Source organism: Oncorhynchus mykiss, chromosome 7, assembly GCF_057628025.1.
Source record: "Oncorhynchus mykiss isolate SJ-2025 chromosome 7, ASM5762802v1, whole genome shotgun sequence".
NCBI classification, from domain to species: domain Eukaryota; kingdom Metazoa; phylum Chordata; class Actinopteri; order Salmoniformes; family Salmonidae; genus Oncorhynchus; species Oncorhynchus mykiss.
Window position 1 is genome coordinate 34462768 of NC_143028.1, and position 22913 is coordinate 34485680.

A 22913-nucleotide genomic window follows, 5' to 3' on the forward strand; every position below is an offset into this window, starting at 1 on the left:
CGGGTTGACTGTCTGGGGAATTGAGAGGCAGGTAAAGCAAGCACTCACTCAAACTCCGTCGCCGCGCGCTTGTCCCAGGAACCTTCTTTTCGTTCCCGTTCCTACTCGTCTGGCCGTTCTTCAGTGGGCTCACTCTGCCAAGTTAGCCGGCCACCCTGGCGTTCGGGGTACGCTTGCTTCCATACGCCAGCGCTTTTGGTGGCCCACCCGGGAGCATGACACGCGTCGCTTCGTGGCTGCTTGTTCGGTCTGCGCGCAGACTAAGTCCGGTAACTCTCCTCCTGCCGGCCGTCTCAGGCCGCTTCCCATTCCCTCTCGACCGTGGTCTCACATCGCCTTAGATTTTGTCACCGGACTGCCTTCGTCAGCGGGGAAGACTGTTATTCTTACGGTTGTCGACAGGTTCTCTAAGGCGGCTCATTTTATTCCCCTTGCTAAGCTTCCTTCTGCTAAAGAGACGGCACAAATCATCATCGAGAATGTTTTCAGAATTCATGGCCTTCCGTCAGACGTCGTTTCGGACAGAGGTCCGCAATTCACGTCTCAATTTTGGAGGGAGTTTTGCCGTTTGATTGGGGCTTCCGTCAGTCTCTCTTCCGGCTTTCACCCCCAGTCTAACGGTCAAGCAGAACGGGCCAATCAGACTATTGGTCGCATCTTACGCAGTCTTTCTTTTCGCAACCCTGCGTCTTGGTCAGAACAGCTCCCCTGGGCAGAATACGCACACAACTCGCTTCCTTCGTCTGCGACCGGGCTATCTCCTTTTCAGAGTAGCCTCGGGTACCAGCCTCCGCTGTTCTCATCTCAGTTCGCCGAGTCCAGCGTCCCCTCCGCTCAGGCTTTTGTCCAACGTTGCGAGCGCACCTGGAAGAGGGTCAGGTCTGCACTTTGCCGTTATAGGGCGCAGACTGTGAGGGCTGCTAATAAGCGTAGAACTAAGAGTCCTAGATATTGTCGCGGTCAGAGAGTTTGGCTCTCCACTCAGAACCTTCCCCTTAAGACCACTTCTCGCAAGTTGACCCCGCGGTTCATTGGTCCGTTCCGTATTTCTCGGATCATTAATCCTGTCGCAGTTCGACTTCTTCTTCCGCGATATCTTCGTCGCGTCCACCCGGTCTTCCATGTCTCCTGTGTCAAGCCCGTTCTTCGCGCCCCCGCTCGTCTTCCCCCCCCCCCCCATCCTTGTCGAGGGCGCACCCATCTACAGGGTCCGTAGGATTTTGGACATGCGTCCTCGGGGCCGTGGTCATCAGTACCTAGTAGATTGGGAGGGGTACGGTCCTGAGGAGAGGAGTTGGGTTCCCTCTCGGGACGTGCTGGACCGTGCGCTGATCGATGATTTCCTCCGTTGCCGCCAGGTTTCCTCCTCGAGTGCGCCAGGAGGCGCTCGGTGAGTGGGGGGGTACTGTCATGTACTGTCATGTTGTGTCTTGTTTCTGTCCTTTCCCTTCACCCTGTCTCCCTCTGCTGGTCGTTGTTAGGTTACCTTTTCTCCCCCTCTTTCCCCCAGCTGTGCCTTGTCTCCTCCTAACTACCTCGTCACCCCTTTTCCCACCTGTTCCCTTTTTCCCTCTGATTAGTCCTCTATATCTCTCTCTGTTTCTGCTCCTGTCTTTGTCGGATTCCTGTTTGTGTTGTTCATGCCTGAACCAGACTATCGTCATGTTTGCTGCAACCTTGTCCTGTCCTGTCGGAACCTGCCGGTCCATCTGAGCCTACGTTTTGTTTTGTTATTAAAGAAGCTCTGTTTACGTTAATTCGCTTTTGGGTCCTCATTCACGCACCGTAACATATACTGTCTGTAATGTGGATATGGTATGTATAAACTGGAAGTGGAAGCCTAATTGTTATTCATTCGTTTTCTCCAATTAGGGGAGGGATGTTAGGGTTAGGGAAAAATAAGGAAAATACATAACAAATATGTATTTAACATGAAATATATGTGGGATTGGAGAAAGGACGCCGATAATTACACTGATAGAAACCACAATCTGCAATATTAAAGTTGATCTACTCCCTACATTTATTATTTTTAATGGTTTTACACGTCATTTCAACCCAGATAGTCAATGTTTTTTTCATCCAACTTTTAACCTTAAAAACATGGTGACTTCACGTTAGTTGACAATTCAGCCAAACGTAAATCAAAACTAGATGTTGCACTGAGGGTTCACTGTAATAGAAATAGCCTCTACCGTTGTCATTTCCAAGTAAGGACACTAGAGGGAGGTGTTGTTGAGTGGTTCTCTTGTACCATCCATGCTTTCAGACACTGGTCACCTCTCTCTCTCCTTCTCTCTTAAAGACATAATGTCATCCAGCAACCATATCCAAATGCTTCATATTGTCATCACTGGCAACAATCTACATATCTCTGGCATCACAGCCTCTTATCACTATGCCAATAACTCCATGACTGTGTGAGGATGAGACAGTTACATAGCCCGCTGGAGGGCCAGTCATACTGTTGCTACACTTGTACCTTTTTGTGTGTGAGCCAAAGTGCCCAAGTGTGGACACGCTCTTCTGCCTCTTGATTTAGCAGGGGTGTTGTTGCCCTGTTTTCTTTTTTTCAGTTCTGTATTCTTCTTGGCTGGATTCATAGGAGAGTAATCGAGTGCCAGGACAGTGTGTAGACTGATACCTGATCAGCTTGGATTCAACCCATAAAATGCCACTGTAATATCAGATCATGTCATGTGATAAACAAGTTAAAGAGCGACTACTGTGTATTGCACATACACATACTGTATATTATATAATCTGCTGGCCTTGCCATAACTTTCTCTTCCACAATAAGTACAGAATGTTTCGATCGACCCGTTGTCATTTTTACTTCAGGTTAGAGAAGGTTTATTCAATTGTAGGTTTATTCAACAAAAGAAAGGCATTAAATCAAAATATTGTAACACATTCCGAGGTTTTACATCTTTAATCTCCAATCAGTAACAATCGATTTGCTCTATATAATGGAGACCTATTCAGAATTACAATGTGACAGACAGTTGTTGACATCTGAGTTGGTTGTGGACATGGATATGAACTCTATACCAGAGAGTACTAAGGAAGAAAAATAAATAAAAGGCAACAAAAACAAAATCTTCATAAATATAGGAAAGGGTAGGATACAGCGGTTGTAGACATGAACCATTTCATTGTTTGTTCTCTCCAGTCAGTCATATGTACATGTTTTTTTTTTCCAGCATCCAGAACCATCCTATAGAAAAACAAGTGGCATATATATAACTTTAAAACTCACCGAAAGTTATTGAGTGTCTCGACATATTTCACATCAAAAGAGAGAAAGTATATAAAGAGCTTATAAAGACCACCTCACCTTTTTGTAAAGGCCTCATTCCGCTTCTAATTTGGGACTGTAACAGATGTAAAGAACAGGTGTCAATTCACATGCCATATTTAGCCAACTGTGGTGGTTAGAACTGCAGTAGCAGGTCTACAAAATGTATAACATAAAAAATGCAGCCAGTTTAAAATATTCATATTACACAAAAACATGTTTTTTTTGCAAGTGAATAGAGCTGATTGAATCTCCACGGGGGATACTCAACACCTTGGTGGGTGAAAAGCTGCTTGCAATGCTGTGGGTCCTGGTAGTAAATTGCAGTGTCTCGCTGGTCCCTAATGGGCCCGCTATGCCGAGTCAAGGAAATTATGTCGTCCCCCAACTGAGTGCAACTCCACTGTATATGGAGCCATTACAGGACTATTTTATGAGCAGCAGATAGGACTAGCACTCAGACCCTTGCGATTGCAGAGGCCACCTTCCACCTCCCACTTTAGGGCTCACCATGTAAGGCCAGCCTTGGAGAATATGTACGTCACACCAGGACTCAAATAGACTTTGGTACATATTAAAATAAATGTTGGTGCAACATTTTAGGTGATAATATGGGTACATATAAACTCTCTCTCCAATAAGACCAAAGTCAAAGCAGATGAAATGCCAAGATGGATATTTATTTATTTTAATAAAGATATTAAAGAAGTATATTTTGTTACAAAGTGGCCTTCTATTTATTAATTCAGTCAACTTCTGAATTCGGGCCTTGTAAATTGAAGCCCATTTGCCACATGAAACCTTATTCATGCCAATAAGAGTGACTGACCTGTATGCATGTGCATTTACTGTTCCTACTCGTCTTTGTCAGTGTCTGCATGCAAAGGCTCTGTTGAGGTAAATATAATTCATTTAGTGATCATGAACAAATGGCAATATTTCCACACAGCCTGATTTCAAATACAGCAAATATCGAGTGTCTAAATTTGCATGGATAATGAATAATATATAACACCACTAAAAGTAGAAATACATTTGATTACAAAAGCATGGTCTATATTCTAGATGAACTCGCTTCATACTTCCTCGGGTAAAACCATGTATGAGAAAGCACTTTCCCACTAGGTACAGACATCAATTCAACTTTTATCCCACGTTGATTTAATGTAATTTTATTGAAATGGCGTGGAGACAATGTTGATTCAAGCCGAGTGTGCCCAGGGTGTTCGAAATTAATTTACTTTTACATTTGATAATTTAGTCATTTAGCAGAAGCTCTTATCCAGAGAGACTTACAGTTAGTTACTTAAGTTGAGACAACCACATACCACAGTCATAGTAAGTACAATTTTCTCAACAAAGAAGTTATCCTACTAGAAGAGATAGTACTAGCAGGAAAAGACAAAAAAAAAAGACACCACAACAACTTACTTTTGACCTCCAGCTTGCAGCCGGTGTCGACCTTCCCCAGTGTATTCTCGGCTCTGCAGACATACTCACCACCGTCGTATGGGCCAGGCTTACGGATCTCCAGGGTGCAGATGCCCCCTGTGCTGATCATCCTGTACTTGGGGTTGTCCATGTTGTTGAGAATCATCTTGTTCTTCATCCACATGATCTTAGGCTGCAATGACATATGCGATTCATACGTTTAATATCAATTGTTTATTTCAGCTTTCGTGTACTTGAAGCATGTATTACTATGCACGATACTAAAATCATACAATGATCAGCGCATCGCAAAGGGGACATACACTACATGGCTCGTCGAACATCACATTCCAAAATCATGGCCATTAATATGGAGTTTGTACCCCCTTTGCTGCTACAACAGCAGTTTGTACCCCCTGTGCTGCTCCACTCTTCTGGGAAGGCTTTTCACTAGTTGTTGGAACATTGCTGCAGGGACTTGCTTCCATTCAGCCACAAGATTGCCATTCAGCATTACTAAGGTCAGGCACTGATGTTGGGCAATTAGGCCTGGCTCGCAGTCGGCATTCCAATTCATCCCAAAGGTGTTCGATGAGGTTGAGGTGGGGGCTCTGTGCACGCCAGTCAAGTTCTTCCACACCGATCGAGACAAACAATTTTTGTATGGACCTTGCTTCGGCATGGGGGCATTGTCATGCTGAAACAGGAAAGGGCCTTCCCCAAATTGTTGCCACTACTTTGGAAGCACATATTCATCTAGAATCTCATTGTATACTATAGGGTAAAAATGTTTATTCACTGGAACTAAGGGGCCTAGCCCGATCCATGAAAAACAGCCCCAGACCATTATTCCTCCTCCACCAAACTTTACAGTTGTCACTATGCATTGGGGCAGGTAGCGTTGTCCTGGTATCCGCCAAACCCAGATTCTTCCGTCGGACTGCTAGATGGTGAAGCGTGATTCATCACTCCAGAGAACGCGTTTCCACTGCTCCAGAGTCCAATGGCGGCGAGCTTTACACCACTCCAGCCGAAGCTTGGCATTGCGCAAGGTGATCTAACGCGTCGATCACACCGACAGCGTCATTTTTGTTTTGATACACCAGATTTACGTTAATTTCCAATGAAACTCTACGTTTGCCTTGCAGCATTGCATTGCAGAGGCTGTTGCAGTGCGTTCGGTGTGGTGCATACGTTGGATTTATCGAATGTATGCATCAAATGTTGAACTTTTTGATGCATACATAGCCAGATGATGCTGCATACTATTTTGCACAACAACGCTGTCGGTGTGTTTGAAGCGTTAGGCTTGTGTGCGGTTGCTTGGCCATGGAAACCAATTTTATGAAGCTCCCAACGAACAGTTATTTTGCTGACGTAGCTTCCAGAGGCAGTTTGGAACTCGGTAGTGAGTGTGGCAACCGAGGAAAGATTATTTTTACATGCTACGCACTTCAGCACTCAGTGGTCCCTTTCTGTTTGACCTAACACTAAGCTGCTGAGCCGTTATTGCTCCTAGAAGTTTCCACTTCACAAAAACAGGACTTACAGTTGACCGGGGCAGCTGTAGCAGGGCAAAAAAATTGACAAACTGACTTGTTGGAAAGGTGGCATGACAGTGCCAAGTTGAAAGTCACGGAGCTCTTCAGCACAGGCCATTCTACTGCCAATGTTTGTCTATCGAGATTGTATGGCTGTGTGCTCATTTTTATGCAGCTGTCAGCAACAGGTATGGCTGAAATAGCTATATCCACTAATTTGAAGGGGTGTCCACATACTTTTGTAGTGTACCTCTATGATCAATCAATTAAATGCCCCTATAAAGGAAGGAACATCACATAGCCAAGCCTATGTTGGTTTCTAGGGGGAAATTAAGCCCTTTCTTTTGATGGTAACATACAGTTGAAGTTGAAAGTTTACATACACCTTAGCCAAATACATTTCAACTCAGTTTTTCACAAATCCTGACATTTAATCCTAGTAAACATTCCCTGTCTTAGGTCAGTTTGGCTCACCACTTTATTTTAAGAATGTGAAATGTCAGAGTAATTAGTAGAGATAATTATTTATTTCAGCTTTTATTTCTGTCATCACATTCCCAGTGGGTCAGAAGTTTACACGCACTCAATTAGTATTTGGTAGCATTGCCTTTAAATTGATTAACTTGGGTCAAACATTTTGGGTAGTCTTCCACAAGCTTCCCACAATAAGTTGGGTGAATATTGGCCCATTCCTCCTGACAGAGCTTGTGTAACTGAGTCAGGGTCGTAGGCCTCCTTGCTCGCACACACTTTTTCAGTTCTGCCCACAAATGTTCTATAGGATTGAGGTCAGGGCTTTGTTATGGCCACTCCAATACCTTGACTTTGTTGTCCTTAAGCCATTTTGCCACAATTTTGGAAGAATGCTTGGGGTCATTGTCCATTTGGAAGACCCATTTGCGACCAAGCTTTAACTTTAACTGATGTCTTGAGATGTTGCTTCAATATTTCCAGATAATTTTCCTCCTCTTGAAGCCATCTATTTTGTGAAGTGCAACAGTACCTCCTGCAGCAAAGCATCCCCACAGCATGATGCTGTCACCCCTGTGCTTCAAGGTTGGGATGGTGTTCTTCGGCTTGCAAGCCTCCCCCTTTTTCCTCCAAACATAACCATGGTCATTATGGCCTAACAGTTGTATTTTTGTTTCATCAGACCAGAGGACATTTCTCCAAAAAGTAAGATCTTTGTCCCCATATGCAGTTGCAAACCGTAGTCTGTCTTTTTTATGGCGGTTTTGGAGCAGTGGCTTATTCCTTGCTGAGCGGCCTTTCAGGTTATGTCGATATAGGACTCGTTTTACTGTGGATAAAGATATTTTTGTACCCGTTTCCTCCAGCATCTTCACAAGGTCCTTTCTGTTGTTCTTTGCACTTTTCGCACCAAAGTACGTTCATCTCTAGCAGACAGAACGCATCTCCTTCCTGAGTGGTATGACGGCTGCGAGGTCCCATGGTGTTTATACTTGCGTACTATTGTTTGTACAGATGAAAGTGGTACCTTCAGGCATTTGGAAAATGCTCCCAAGGATGAATCAGACATGGAGGTCTACCATTTTCTTTTTTCTGAGGTCTTGGCTGATATCTTTTGATTTTTCCATGTCAAGCAATGAGGCACTGATTTTGAAGGTAGGCCTTGAAATTCATCCACAGGTACACCCACAATTGGCAAATTATGTCAATTAGCCTATCAGAAGCTTCTAAAGCCATGACATCATATTCTGGAATTTTCAAGTCAATTTAGTGTATGTAAACTTCTGACCCACTGGAATTGTGATACGGTGAATTATAAGTTAAATACTCTGTCTGTAAACAATTGTTGGAAAAATGACTTGTGTCATGCACAAAATAAATATTGCTTCTGCAACATGTTAACACCATCTTTTCACATGTGAGGAGAATAATATCATTTCAACCCCACATGTGAATCTGCAATTCCACAAGTGAAAGTAAGATTTTCATGTGAAACGAAAAATGAATGTTTTCACATGTGAAAATGCAATTCTACATTTCAAAGTGAGATTTTTTTTTCAAATGTGAAATTTGCAATTTTATATGTTAACTTTCACATGTGAAACTGCAATTCACGTGAGGTGAAAACATGTTGTTCTCCTCAAATGTGAAAAGGTGGTGTTAACACGTGAAGTCTAAATGTAATATTTAAATTTAAGCTCAACATATGAAACTGCAAATTTGACTTGTTCTTTTGTAAGGGTCAGTGTAAAGGCCCCCCATGATCCCCTCAGGGTAGGAATGTAACACATCTGACCCCTACACCCCCTCCTCTCTGCCACACACCCACTACGGCCCAGTCGGCTAGGAGTCCAAGGTTCCGCTCAGAGGGAGACTATCATAACCTAACCCTATACGGAGCTGCATGTTCAACTCCTGAGTGACACAGCGGTCTAAGGCACTGCATCCCAGTGCTAGAGGCGTCACTACAGACCCTGGTTCGATTCCAGGCTGTATCACAACCGGGCGTGATTGGGAGACCCATAGGGCGGTGCACAATTGGCCCAGCGTCGTTAGGGTTTGGCCGGGGTAGGCCTTCATTGTAAATAATTTGTTCTTAACTGCCTTGCCTGGTTAAATAAAGGTTAAATAAAAAATGCTGCTCTGCTTTGGCGACTGGCAACCCAGTGGATCTGGTGGGAGGGAAGGGGACAGGCTGAGCTGGAGGCTCAGACATCAATCAATAAATTGTTTTTTATAAAGCCGTTCTTACATCAGCAGTTGTCACAAAGTGCTTATACAGATACCCAGCCTAAAATATGCAGGAGGCTAACAAAGAGACTAAAAAAACCCTCCTTCCATAGACTATGTGTGTCTGTGTCTGTGTGTGCACATCAGGTAACTGATGCAAACAGTAGAATCAGATTTAAAACAGTTAAAAATGCACCTTATGGAACAGTGGAGACACACACACGTTTACACATTCACATAAGACATGCACTCTACACACACGTACACATGGATTTTGTATTGTATTTATGTGGTAGTAAAGTAGTGGCCTGAGTTCACACACTTACTGTGCTGTGAAAAGTGTTAATGTAATATTTTAAATAATATATAACTGCCTTAATGTTGCTGGACCCCAGGAAGAGAAGCTGCTGCCTTGGCTAATGGGTATCCTTAACAAATGCAGTTCTGCTAGCCTGGCCGACAGGTGTCCATTTCATTAACAACCTACAGTTACAACCTCATTAACAACCTAAGTTTTACCTTGGGGCATCCCCTCACAGAGCACAGCAGCTTGGTGCTGTAGCCAACAGTGGTGGACCTGTCGTTCAAAACAGTGGTGAACTTGGGAGCCTCGGTGAAGTCATGCTCCACGAACGGGGTAGGTTTGTAGTCAATAACTGAAAAATAATGAGACAAGCATGGATTAGGTTCTAAATGGGGGCAACTACAAGAAGACTTTATTGTTCCACTCGTTCTAACATTCTCTAACGTTGTGGGGGACCCGTTTATAAACCATGTCAAATTAGCATTTTCACATGTGAAATAGCTGTTTTCACATGTTGAGCTTAAATTTCACATGAAACCGTATTTTCACACTATTACTTTTAGAGTTCACAAGTTAACACCACCTTTCAGATGTGAGAAGAAAAAAAAATTCACATCACATGTGAATTGCAGTTGCATATGTGAAATTTGCTGTTTCACGTTGTAAATATGTAATGTGAAAATCGGATATGCAGTTTCACGTGAAGAACTCCCATTCGAATGTAGAATTTCAAGTTCACATCCAAAAAATCTATCACATGAAAATTGAATTAGCAGTTTCACATGTAAAAAAACAATTACGTGAAAATCTAACTGTCACGTGTAGTGAAATGGTGTTTATTCTCCTCACATGTGAAAAAAGTGGGGTAATATGTTGCGGTAGAAATGTTTCCACATATGGAATTGCTCATTATTTAATGGCATTCTGTGAATAATCATTCAAGTGTGTTAAACGGTATAATTTCTTATTCTGAGCCATCAATTCGGAGTGTTACAGCTGCATGCACACGCCTCTCTCCTTCATACGTTGATCACTGATTGTTGGAAGAAGCTCAGTGAAAAGAACTGAGAAACTAGCGCTCCGTGTCTCCTTATTTATCCTTTTTAACATGTCAAAATTAGCACTGCCGAAGTTAATCAGTTAACCAAAGTCATTAACTGAAATCATTTTTGTGCTCAATTTTCTTATTGCAATGTCTGAAAGCGTTTAAAATACACTGAAAACATCCAAAATACATGAGTCTATATAGCTAAAATCAGCAATGTCAAAACAAGTTGACTTTGAGGTTAAACTTTGTTAAACAATTTACCTGATTTTGCTAACCGTTACTTTGGATAAAATCCGAACAGCAATGTTCATGTAATGTTTTTTGTATAAACAAAAATCTAACATGACAACTCAACTTGAGCAAACTATGAATTTGCGATTAATCACAGCAAATCCTGTGATAAACTCGATTACATTTTTTTGTTATTGTTGATACCCATAGTTGACAAAATGTGAAAAGCGGACATGAGTCGGTCATGGTTGCTAATGGTCACGTGATGAGGTAGCCCCGCCTACGACTTCTAAATAGTGTTGGCCCTCATGGTCAAATGGTAAAGACATTGGCATCTCCCGTTGGACACCTGGGTTCTAATCCTGCCAGTTATAAAAGCATACATGTGAAACTTATATAATCACATGTGAAATGTTGAGAAACAGGGAAATGAGTCATGTGAAAATCCATTTTAAACTTCACATGTCTGAAAACAATGTGTCTGCTTTTCACACATTATTATTTATTTTTTGTTCACGTGTCTGAAAACCATGTATCTGACTCATGAAAATGGCATGTAAAAATATATATACACAGTACCAGTCAAGTTTGGACACACCTACTCATTCCAGAGTTGTTACTATTTGCTACATTGTAGAATAATAGTGAAGATATAAAAACTATGAAATAACACATATGGAATCATGTAGTAACCAAAACAGTGTTTAGGAAATCAAGCCACCCTTTGCCTTGATGACAGCTCTGAACACTCTTGGCATTCTCTCATCTAGCTTCATGAGGTACTGTAGTCACCTGCAACGCATTTCAATTAACAGGTGTGACTTGTTAATTTGTGGAATTTCTTTCCTTCTTAATGCATTTGAGCCAATCAGTTGTGTTGTGACAAGGTATACAGAAGATAGGTCTATTTAGCAAAATACCATCTAATGGCAAGAACAGCTCAAATAAGCAAAGAGAAATGACAGTCCACCATTACTTTAAGACATGGTCAGTCAATCTGGAAAATTTCAAGAACTTTAAACATTTCTTCAAGGGCTGTCGCAAAAAACCATCAAGCGCTATGATGAAACTGGCTCTCATGAGGATCGCCACAGGAAAGGAAGACTACAAGAAACACGAGCAATGGACATTAGACCAGTGGAAATATGTCCTTTTGTCTGATGAGTCCAAATGAGAGATTTTTGGTTCCAACCGCCGTGTCTTTGTGAGATGCATAGAGGAGGTGTGGGGGTGCTTTGCTGGTGTCACTGTCAGTGATTCATTTAGAATTCAAGGCACACTTAACGAGCATGGCTACCACAGCATTCTGCAGCAATACGCCTTACCATCTTGGTTTGCACTTGGTGGGACTATCATTTGTTTCAACAGGACTATGACCCAAAACACACCACCAGGCTGTGTAAGGGTTAATTGATCAAGGAGAGTGATGGAGTGCTGCATCAGATGACCTGCCCTCCACAATCACCCAACCTTAATGCAATTGAGATGGTTTGGGATGAGTTGGACCACAGAGGAGAAGCAGCCAACAAGTGCTCAGCATATTCAAGACTGTTGGAAAAGCATTCCCCATGAAGCTGGTTGAGAGAATGCCAAGAGTGTGCACAACTGTCACCAAGGCAAAGGGTGGCTACTAAAATATATTTGGATTTGTTTAACACTTTTTTTGGTTAGTATACGACTCCATATGTGTTACTTCATAGTTTTGATGTCTTCACTATTATTCTACAATGTAGAAAATAGTAAAAAATAAAGAAAAACCCTTGAATTAGTTTGACTGGTATATAACTGGTATATAAATATATATATACTGTATATATATATATATATATATATATATATATATATATATATATATATATATATATATATCGTATAAATAAATAAATAAATGTCATTTTCACGTGTGATTTTCTCATGTTTCTTTTTGTAGGGACTTTTTTTTAAAGGGTGGTGTGGAGAGTGTCTCACCCTCCTTCACAATGGTGGCTTCTCCCTTGGTCACGGCACATTCCTCACTGAGTCCGCACTTGTTCTCTGCAAAGATCCTGAAGGTGTAGGTGTTGCCCATAATGAGGTCTGAGATGGTGGCGTTTAGTCTGGTGTAGTGCTCCAAAATGTTGAACCAGTCCTGGGCAAGAGACCATATGAGTATTAATAACATTTCAATGGCTTGTTATTACACATATTGTATTTTCTTTTGGAAGACAATTTTTTGGTGTAAAGTATACTGAGATGTACTTTTAAATAACATTTTGGGGGATTGTATTTGATTACAGGGAATATATTTGCTGCTGAATCAATGGGAATTGTGTAGATGAGAGGGCTACAGAAGTTGTGAATGACTCAGTATGTCATTCACTATGACACTGTATGGTAAGCAAGAGGGTTTCTCACCCCGGTCTTCTTGTCAGCTTTCTGGACAGTGTAGCCTGTGATCTCTGTGTTACCATTATCTTTGGGTACGGTCCACTCCAAAGCAACGTTGAATCCCCAGACATCCACAATCTTAATGCTGGCTGGTGGCCCAGGCAACTCTGTGGGAGAGCAAGCACCGAGATACATGGTTCAATATGGGTTGCATCATTAGTATCAGTAGACTCACAAAAAACTTAATCACTCTCCAGATCAGTTAAGACCTGACCAGAAACAACTCCTGGCCCTAGTGATGACCAAAATATACCTACATTTGAAGTCAGAAGTCTACATACACCTTAGCCAAATACATTTCAACTCAGTTTTTCACAATTCCTGACATTTGATCCTAGTAAAAATTCCCTGTCTTAGGTCAGTTAGGATCACCACTTTATTTTAAGAATGTGAAATGTCAGAATAATAGTAGAGAGAACTAATTATTTCAGCTGTTATTTCTTTCATCACATTCCCAGTGGGTCAGAAGTTTACATACACTGAATTAGTATTTGGTAGCATTGCCTTTAAATGGTTTAACTTGGGTCAAAAATGTCAGGTAGTCTTCCACAAGCTTCCCACAATAAGTTGGGTGAATTTTGGTCCATTCCTCCTGACAGAGCTGGTGTATCTGAGTCAAGTTTGTAGGCCTCCTTGCTCGCACACGCTTTTTTCAGTTCTGCCCACAAATTTTCTATAGGATTGAGGTCAGGGCTTGTGATGGCCACTCCAATACCTTGACTTTGTTGTCCTTAAGCCATTTTGCCACAATTTTGGGAGTATGCTTGGGTCCATTTGGAAGACCCACTTGCAAACCAAACTTTAACTTCCGGACTGATGTCTTGAGATGTTGCTTCAATATATCCAGATAATTTTCCTTCGTCATGGTGCCATCTATTTTGTGAAGTACACCAGTCCCTCCTACAGCAAAGCATCCCCACAACATGATGCTGCCACCCCCGTGTGTCACAAGATACTAGGAGTGGTGGGTGGAATCAGGCGCAGAGAGCAGGGTTCAGTAGAGTGTCAATTTATTCTCCGGCGCACAAACGGTCACGCCAGCACACAGGGCGCATACAATTAACCAGCCCCAAAACACAGGACCAAAATAGTCCGGAGAATATATGCACGACAAAACACCAGTAACGAAACAATCCCACACAAAACAAGGGCAGAACAACCTACTATATATAAGGACGCTAATTAATCTAAAATACACACAGGTGAAACTAATAAGACAAAACCAACAGACAAACGAAAAAGGGATCGGTAGTGGCTAGTAGGACGGTGACGACGACCGCCGAGCACCGCCCGAACAGGCAGGGGAGCCAACTTCGGCGGAAGTCGTGACACCGTGCTTCATAACGATGGTCATTATGGCCAAACAGTTCTATTTTTGTTTCATCAGACCAGAGGACATTTCTCCAAAAATTCATTTTCCCATGATGCCAAGCAAAGAGGCACTGAGTTTGAAGGTAGGCCTTGAAATACATAAACAGATACACCTCCAGTTGACTCAAATGATGTCAATTAGCCATTCAGAAGCTTCTAAAGCCATGACATCATCATCTTCTAGAATTTTCCAAGCTGTTTATAGACACAGTCAACTTAGTGTATGTAAACTTCTGACCCACTGGAATTGTGATACAGTGAATTATAAGTGAAATAATCTGTCTGTAAACAATTGTTGGAAAAATTACTTGTGTCATGCACAAAGTAGATGTCCTAACCGACTTGCCAAAACTATAGTTTGTTAACAAGAAATTTGTGGAGTGGTTGAAAAACGAGTTTGAATGACTCCAACCTAAGTGTATGTAAACTTCTGACTTCAACTGTCTTTTTTGACAGGCTAATGTTGTGTCATCATCTGTTTTGGAAATGAAAAGAAGGTTGGATAGTCTAATAGAATTTGACTGACCAATAATCTGGATGATGATAGCAGCTTTGTCTTCAAAGTCGTCCACCTTCACGCACATTTCGTATGAGCCAGAGTCCCCCCTCTCTGCTTGACGGATGAACAGGATGCTGTCTCTGTCAGATGTACGGATGTTGGCCCTTTTGGAGTCGAGGGGCTGTCCATCCTTTAACCAGCTAACCACTGGCTTAGGTTTGCCCTAGGAAAGTAAAGAACACAAGGCTCAATCAATTACCTTAGCTTCCATCTGTATGGACACATGCTACAACATCAAGTAATTTCACATCATTAGTGCCAGGAGTCTTTTCTGACTATGTGAAAAACCTCTAGCCCATAGTTGTAGCCTATAGCTAGGGCCCAATGGTTTTGGTCCTGCTCAGGTCATGTGGTTTAGACACTCTCAGGCCTTCCCATCTCATAATGCAAACTCACAGAGTAGGGGATGACAAGGTTGATCTTCTCGCCGACTTTCTTGACATACCTCTGCCTCAGGAAACGAGGCAGGCGGACTTTGGGGCGAGCTACAGACAGAAAAAAATAGTTTACGAATAATAATAATCAACCTGTTCAAAGAAGTAAAATGACTCTGAAACTGTGACCCACACAATGGATAGGACACTTCAGAGATACTTCAGAGCGAGCAATTGTATGTGTATCTGAAAGAATAAAAATCAACTTCCTCAAAACCCACTCTCTGTACCTTCAGCTTCGAGACAGATTCTCCTGTACTCCAGTCATCCAGACCAGATCTAGTTTGGTGGGAACCAAACACCTGCTGAGTCTAGCGGAGTGTCACTCACCAGAGCTCTAAATAGGTCCCATCTGAACTCATGCCATGTCGCAACACATGATGTAGATCTACAGTTACCCCAGCCCACACTGTTAAACAGGCTGCAGTAAGAATCACACTCAACTGCACAGTAGATTCTCCAAGAACATAGGGTTCCCCACAAACACACCATTCACAGCCAACGGCTTACTGTGTTAAAACATGGACAGAATGGTTTACATTTGTAAATAACTCATATTCATATTATTGCACACCTGCACTCATACAAACCTATGCACTAGTGCTCTAGGCAGAAATATGTGCTGCTATCAGAAAATGTATTTAAAGCAAAACAATTAACCAACTGGGGAATGGGCATGGTAGAATTAGGTGTGTTTCTCCGTGGAGTGTCCTGATTTGACGCTCCTTATGCGGCGATCAGGTCAAAAGAGAACTGCCTTGTCCCCGTCAGAGTCTGTGGCATGTTTCAAAATAAACACAGGGTCCCTGGTCGTCTCAAAGGACTTAGATGGCATATGAGACGTTAGATCCCTCCCCTGTCCCCACCCCCTCTGTGTAGAGTGGACACTTTGGAATGTCCCCCATCCCCACCCCCCTCGACAGATTGCACTTGTTTCCATCGCTCTTACATGGGTTGGCTTGACACCTCTCCAGCACGCATTCGGACCGGGGAGTCAACTTGATGCCAAACCTTCCGAATTGAATCCGTGTTAATAGCAGACACGTCCCAACTATTTTTCCAAGGATTTGTGGGAAAGTTAGCGGTCGTTCCATTGTGTGGTAAACCAGATGCTTTTATTGGTGGACCAATGGCTAAGTTTGACAGTGGGACTGTCGTACAGGGACTGTGACACTCCGATTGGGGGTCGGCCAGTCCCTGTATGAGTCCTTGGGTTCAGGTTTCATTACCCTCCACTAAAATTCTCCATTACACATTTGCTGATCCTTGCTTACATAAATAATGTTTTAATCAACTCTCGTAAAAAAAAAAAAAAACGTAGGTCTACCAATTACTTTGGTTTTGATATAACTATTTTACCGTATATTCAGAACATCGGACTCCAGGGACTCATACAGGGCCACTGTATACAGTACATTCACTTGCTTCCAGGATGATTGCTGTAAATGAAGAGGCTTGACTAACCATTAACGGTTGTCATTGAGGAAAACAAAAAGTAGACAAAGTAAGAAGACACAGGTGAAAACATGCACCCAAAAGGTGTCGGAGGTAGTACATTTATCCTTTTACAAATGGGGAGCTTAGACCGAGGATCTCTACCCCACTCTTGGTGGCAACAATCTCGGAAGGCCACAGTTGCATTAATCTAACGGGCCAGGGATGTGACAACAGCCGTTGGATATCTGAGATTGAAATCAAGCGGAGCCGTTTCTCCCTAGCTGTTTCAACGTCAGCTCTTTTAAAAGGCATTTCAACGATAAAGTCTGACACTGCCCACCGCAAACAGTTTGGACTTGCTCTCATTGCCGTCCCAATAATACAATACTGTCTACATGAAGTCCATGGAAGAAAACCCACACATCTGCTGGTTGGAAGAAATGGACCATGGCATGCTTCTGAAGTACAGTAGTTAAGGGCTGTTTGTGAGTGAGGACTATTGTCCAGCCTTTGCTTACCCCCAACCTCCTTGACCAGAACAGGGTCAGCGATGGTAGCAGGGGGGCTGCGGCCACCAGGGTTTACAGCAACCACCCGGATCAGCAGACGGTCGCCGGTAGTCTGGTTCTTGATGACATAACGGCAGGACACGGTCAGATCCTCGTTGGCTACTTTCCAGTCTTCAGCTGTGACAGGAAAGTGAACAAACTTAGTACAATATAGAACTGTGGCAGGAGACATAGAACAGGGAGGACAAAATAGAACTGTGGCAGGAGAGTGATCACAGTGAGGACAATAAGTATCAGCTAATAGCTCAGTTCATGACCTTCAAGGTACACCTTATGTTCAGACAATGAGCAGACAGCAAGGTGAAAGAGGCAGGGACAATAAAGAAACACTGATACAGATATAGAGAATCTTCAGTTCTTCACTGATCGAAAATGTAAACTACAGGACACATATTTCAATAAATTACATTTCTAGTGGTGACTGAGAATCAGGGGAAGTACTTGGATGGAAAGTATTGCCACGACTTACCTTCTTATCTGGGCCCAAAAACATATTTTTAAATGGATGAATTAAGGAGATTCATGAATAAGAACATCATATGTTCAAATGTTCCAGGTGCATTATTACATTTGCAAGGTGAAATGTGCAGTTGCATTACTATGATTTCTTCGCTGCCATTTGACTTGAGTCTGTTACTGACATTAGCAGAAGGTTGTGATCTAAAAGCAGGCACCAGCTAGTCCATGGCACCGCCAGTAATGCCTCTCTCCTTATAGGGAGAGGTTAGGTACAGTATAAATCATCTAGTGACATGCAGGAGACAGGTGCAACTGATAGGTCTGTCCAGCTCAAATAATATAATTTCAAATGGCAACAGCTTAAAGTGGAACTTAGCCACATCGTATGGTGTTAGGTAAAACAAATTGATAAACATTTTTCTAAGGTTGTGGTTAGTTCTCTATTTTACCTTACAAGCATATCAGAGATGTACAACATCCAATGGGACAACATAACATTCAAAGAACTTAGTAGTCAAATAGTAGCCTGGTATCAGATTGGTCATGCCAATGACCATAGGAGTTGGCAAGACTGCACAAACAGATCTTGGACAAGGTTAGTTAAGGTAGTGGGCTTGAATAACTTACTTCCCTCCTTGGTGATTTCCACAGTGTACCCATCCAGGCCAGAGTTGGCTGGAATGGTCTTTGGAGGCCTCCAGGTGATGGTCACTGAAGTGTCGCTCTTGTCGTCCACTGTCACTTCCAAGGGCTCACTGGTGGGCTCTACAGTTGGGAAACGCAAACACAATTCAGACAACGCATTGTACAACTCGGAAGTGAGATTAAATATTAGCCCTATTGGATTATACATTATCAATCAAAAACAAAGTAATGTGGCTCTAATTAGTTTGGAAATGCTAACACAATTCAGACAATGTACAACTCGAACCCTAACCCTAACCCTAACCCTAAGAGGAAATAGTTAGCCTAATTGGGTTATCATATCAACGGAAACATGGCATTAAGGGCTCCACATTGTTTAGAAATGCAAAAATAATGCAGACACTGTACAACTTGAAACTTGGAGGACACGATACTGGGTTATCATATCAATTATTTTAAAAATGTAATAGGAGAATGTGTGAAGAGCTCCGTAACGGTTTGACCAATCTTTCCTCTGACTGTCGAGTTGGTTTACCTTTGGGTCGGGGGCGGGGGGGGGGGGGGGGGGGTAGGTGTTTTGGGGGTTCCTTAACGGAGGCTGCGTCGGCAGCAGCGGCTGATGTTAAATGTGCATTTACATAAAAGGTCAGAGGCAGTAGGTATGAGAGCAGTGTTCTAGAATCCATTCCAATGCCATCTCTTACTGAACTCCTCTTTGTTCATGCAGTGGAGAGATGAAAACAGTCTTCACCTATTCCATCTGCTAAGGTGCACTAGGCTTTAACTAGGGCCCGGAGTGTTCCCCTGGTCAGGTCACATGGACAGGAAAAACCTTTGAATGCATTATATGTATACCAAACTAACTATACCTTCTCATGATCCCGTATTGGAGTGGATTGGAATTCAGATGTGAAGTTATAATTGATCCATTTCACATGAACAGGGTTTACTCCTTCAGCAGCAGGGGCATCTCCCTCTGTGGTTGAGGCACCTGTAGCTGCAGCAGCATCAGCTAGTGTGTAATGTTAGAGATTCATCTAATGAATTAGTTCAAATAACATAAGAGCCTGGTCCCAGATCTGTTAACTCTTAAGATAATGACCAGAGGAGTTGGCAAGACAGACAGCACAAACAGATCAGGGACCATGAAAATAAGGCCATACCTTCCAGGATGGGCAAAATGCCCAATTATCATTGAGATCGTCTAGCTCTTTTTTTCCATTTAACTAGGCAAGTCAGTTAAGAACAAATTCTTATTTACAATGACGGCCTACCCCGGCCAAACCCTAATACTGCCTGGAATCAAACCAGGATCTGTCGTGACACCTCTTGCACTGAGATGCAGTGCCTTAGACCGCTGCGCCACTCGTAAGTTAGTGCTGTTAGCCAAAAGTGATTTACCATCATTCTAAACAGGAAAATCCGTATTAAGTGGCATATGATGAAGTCCTTTGGCTCTTTATGGATTGGTAGTGAGCCTATTACCATCAGGGTGGGCAACAACCTCAGCATCAGCAGCGGGGGTGCCTTCCTCTGCAGCAGTGGAGGTGGCTGCTATTAATTAAACATTAGCAAGGCGTTTAGAGCAAAAGCTGACTAAAGCTGACTAAACATTTCAAAAGATGTTACAAAATGAAAAGATGTTGCAGAATGTTATGTGGACAGGAAGTACCCGTACACAAGTAGAGATCAAGAACTTACAGTAAAAGAGGTTAAGTAGCCTAGTCAAAACAAACATCTGTTATTCTTGGCTTTACCCTTGGATGGTGCCTCAGCGTAGGCCCAGCAAAGAGCTTATTGCAGACAGATAGAGTCCTTCATTTCATCAGCTGTCCGCAGGTGAAGAAGCCAGACTTGGAGATCCTGGGCTGGCGTGGTTACAAGTGGTCTGCAGTTGTGAGGCTGGTTGGGTGTACTGCCATATTCTCTAAAACGATGTTGGAGGTGGCTTATGATAGAGAAAAACCTTCAATTCTCTGGCAACAGTTCTGGTGGACATTCCGGCAGTCAGCATGCCAATTGCACGCTCCCTCAAATCTTAAGACATCCGTGGCATTGTGTTGTGTGACAAAACTGCACATTTTTATTGTCGCCCAGCACAAGGTGTGCCTATGTAATAATCATGCTGTTTAATCAGCTTCTTGATATTCCACACCTGTCAGGTGTATGGATTATCTTGGCAAAGGAGAAATGCTCACTAACAGGGAGGTAAATACGTGTGCACAAGAAGCTTTTTGTGCATATGGAAAATTTCGGTGACATTTTATTTCAGCTCATAAAACATGGGACCAACACTTTATGTTGCGTTTTATATTATTTTTGTTCAGTATAGTTTGAAACATATATGATGTAGTGAATGCACTCTAAATCAAGTATGCCTTGTCAGCATTGTGATGCATGAATTACCCTCTGGCTCAGCAGGCGGCTCAACAGGCACCTCAGGTGGGGAAGGAGCCTCTTCAGCAAGAGCAGCTGACGTTAAAGGTTTGGTAACATGGTATGTTAGTTTGCTAGCTGTTGACTGTAGTGGTGTTATTCCTGGATGGATTATTATGTTTGAAGACACACAATGTAAGCTACTTCCTGAACCATTAGAGAGTAGCCTACGGCCGAGCACAATGCTTTATCCAGGGGATCAGGGTGCGCGCAAAGATACACAAAGGATAGAACTTTGGTGTCCACTGAATCACCATTAATCAATAGCTCATTAACAGTATACAGTGAGATATCGAGCAGTTGCAATACTTGACTAGGTAGTCAGGCTATCAAGAGCCTTACACCAGTGGATCCTAAACTGTGGGGACTTTCAAGAGTAAGTTTAAAGACGGACTGAGTTCCACCACCACAAAATTGTTCCCCGATGCAAGAAGGGGGGCCTCGAGTTTGGGAACCCCTGCCTTACACAACCACTTGCACAACACATTGTAGGCTTGTCGTCATGGAGCCCACAATGATTCTTCTGCAAAGTCTTCCGTAATGAGTCCTCAGGCCTATCTCAAAAGTAGGGGCGTCAGTGCTTTATCGTTTTCTCTTATGAATCAATCATGGACGAATGCTTATTTTTTTAACCAAATGATGTGGAAGAACAGACTCTCTCTGAATACACGTCACGTGACGGAATATTTTTGCAGGGGTTTTGGCGGTGCGCAATGGGAGTTAGTTACATTTTGGACCAAAAATGGTAAGGCTATTTATAGAAGGCTCTTGGAGAGACCCAGTGGCAAAGGGACCGGCATAAGATCCATGACCTCCATTGAAGTATTGGGTAAATGATAAAGACCCATTAACAAATCATGTCAACGTTTAGTTTTAGCACTCCTGGGAACTTATGAAAATGTTAAGTATGCCCCTTGCGCACCAAACAAACGTCACCATGGCTCATCCATTCAGAGAGGAGATCAATGACATAATTGACAAAGTAGCCCATGTGTTTCTGCTAAAAGCCCAACCGAGGCTCATTTCATGGAGCATTATTGCATTACCATTTGGAGGAGGGGGTGTGGGTGCTTTGGGCTGCTCAGGAGCGGGTTCTACGGGAGCCTTTTCTTCGGTTGGAGCAGCCTCGGCAGGGGCAGCTGCTTCGGCAGGGGCAGCCTCTGCCGGTGGAGCTTCGACCTCGACAGGGGGAGCAACTTCAGCAGGAGCCGCCTCCACGGGTGCAGGGGCAGGTGCTTCCTCCTTCTTAGGAGCAGGCGCTTTCGGGGATGCCTTCTTGATAGGGGCAGGCTTCGCAGGCATGGTGGCAGTTTCTGCTACTCCCAAAGTCAGTAAGTCCTCAAAGAGTCATCACTTTAGAGGGAGTGGCAGGCTATATAGACAGTGGTCCCAGACTCCACCCCCTAAGGAATTGTCTGTAACAGATACTTGACTGAATCTTGGACCTTATTATAGACCTAGTAGGGACATCCCAACACTTTCATTACCCCGTTGAAGTTGAAATGTTAAAATGGTTAAAGTTACGATTCAGGGTAGGGACGTACCAAGGATTCCAAATAGCACTAACTCTAGTAAGAATAGGGACCATTAGGCCCGAGAGGGGGTCCAATCCGGCCCGCGGGTGGTTTGTGAAAAATATATCTATATAAATGCTTTATATATATTTAAAAATTCTGTGTGTGTGTGTGAGGGGGGGGGGGGGGGGGGGTGAACTAAATACATTTACAAAATGAATAAAACCAAATCAAAACTATGTTGAACTGATAATGGACCTACTGTACATCCATACAGTTTCTTGACTGTTTCCAGCTAGCTAATAATCACTGAAATGAAAGCTAGACAGTCAGGGAGTATTTTTATATTCCAAAAACGATAGAGAACTAATTTTCACAAATTTTGACGGCAAGGAAATATAACCACTTTTCAGTGTGGCCCTTCGGACCTTGATGAAGAACGAATGCTGCCCCTGGGGGCCAAAATGATTTTGACACCCCTAGGTGAGCAGGGGGTTTACCCTGTGTTT

The 22913-nt window shown here is 42.9% G+C and overlaps 1 protein-coding gene across 1 annotated transcript; it reads right to left on the minus strand.

Moving 5' to 3' along the window:
• Positions 1-2829: 2829 nt before the first annotated feature.
• LOC110527740 (myosin-binding protein H-like) lies at positions 2830-22239 on the minus strand. The gene is made up of 12 exons (XM_021609217.3): positions 21937-22239; positions 18437-18574; positions 17300-17467; positions 15307-15395; positions 14878-15073; positions 12948-13087; positions 12522-12681; positions 9490-9626; positions 4730-4922; positions 4128-4187; positions 3338-3374; positions 2830-3217 (listed from the first exon to the last, which is right to left on the minus strand). The coding sequence occupies exons 1-10, from the start codon at positions 22190-22192 to the stop codon at positions 4153-4155; spliced, it is 1512 nt and encodes a 503-aa protein (XP_021464892.3). The 5' UTR covers positions 22193-22239; the 3' UTR covers positions 2830-3217; positions 3338-3374; positions 4128-4152.
• Positions 22240-22913: the final 674 nt, after the last annotated feature.

Excerpts from the sequence above, each read along its gene's own strand:
- LOC110527740 (XM_021609217.3), bottom strand. The coding sequence starts at position 22,192 with ATGCCTGCGAAGCCTGCCCCTATCAAGAAGGCATCCCCGAAAGCGCCT. Across the intron at positions 9,627-12,521 it reads AGCCACCATTGTGAAGGAGG|TTATTGACTACAAACCTACC; the intron begins GTGAGACACTCT and ends ATTATTTTTCAG. Across the intron at positions 4,923-9,489 it reads CTGTGAGGGGATGCCCCAAG|CCTAAGATCATGTGGATGAA; the intron begins GTAAAACTTAGG and ends ATGTCATTGCAG.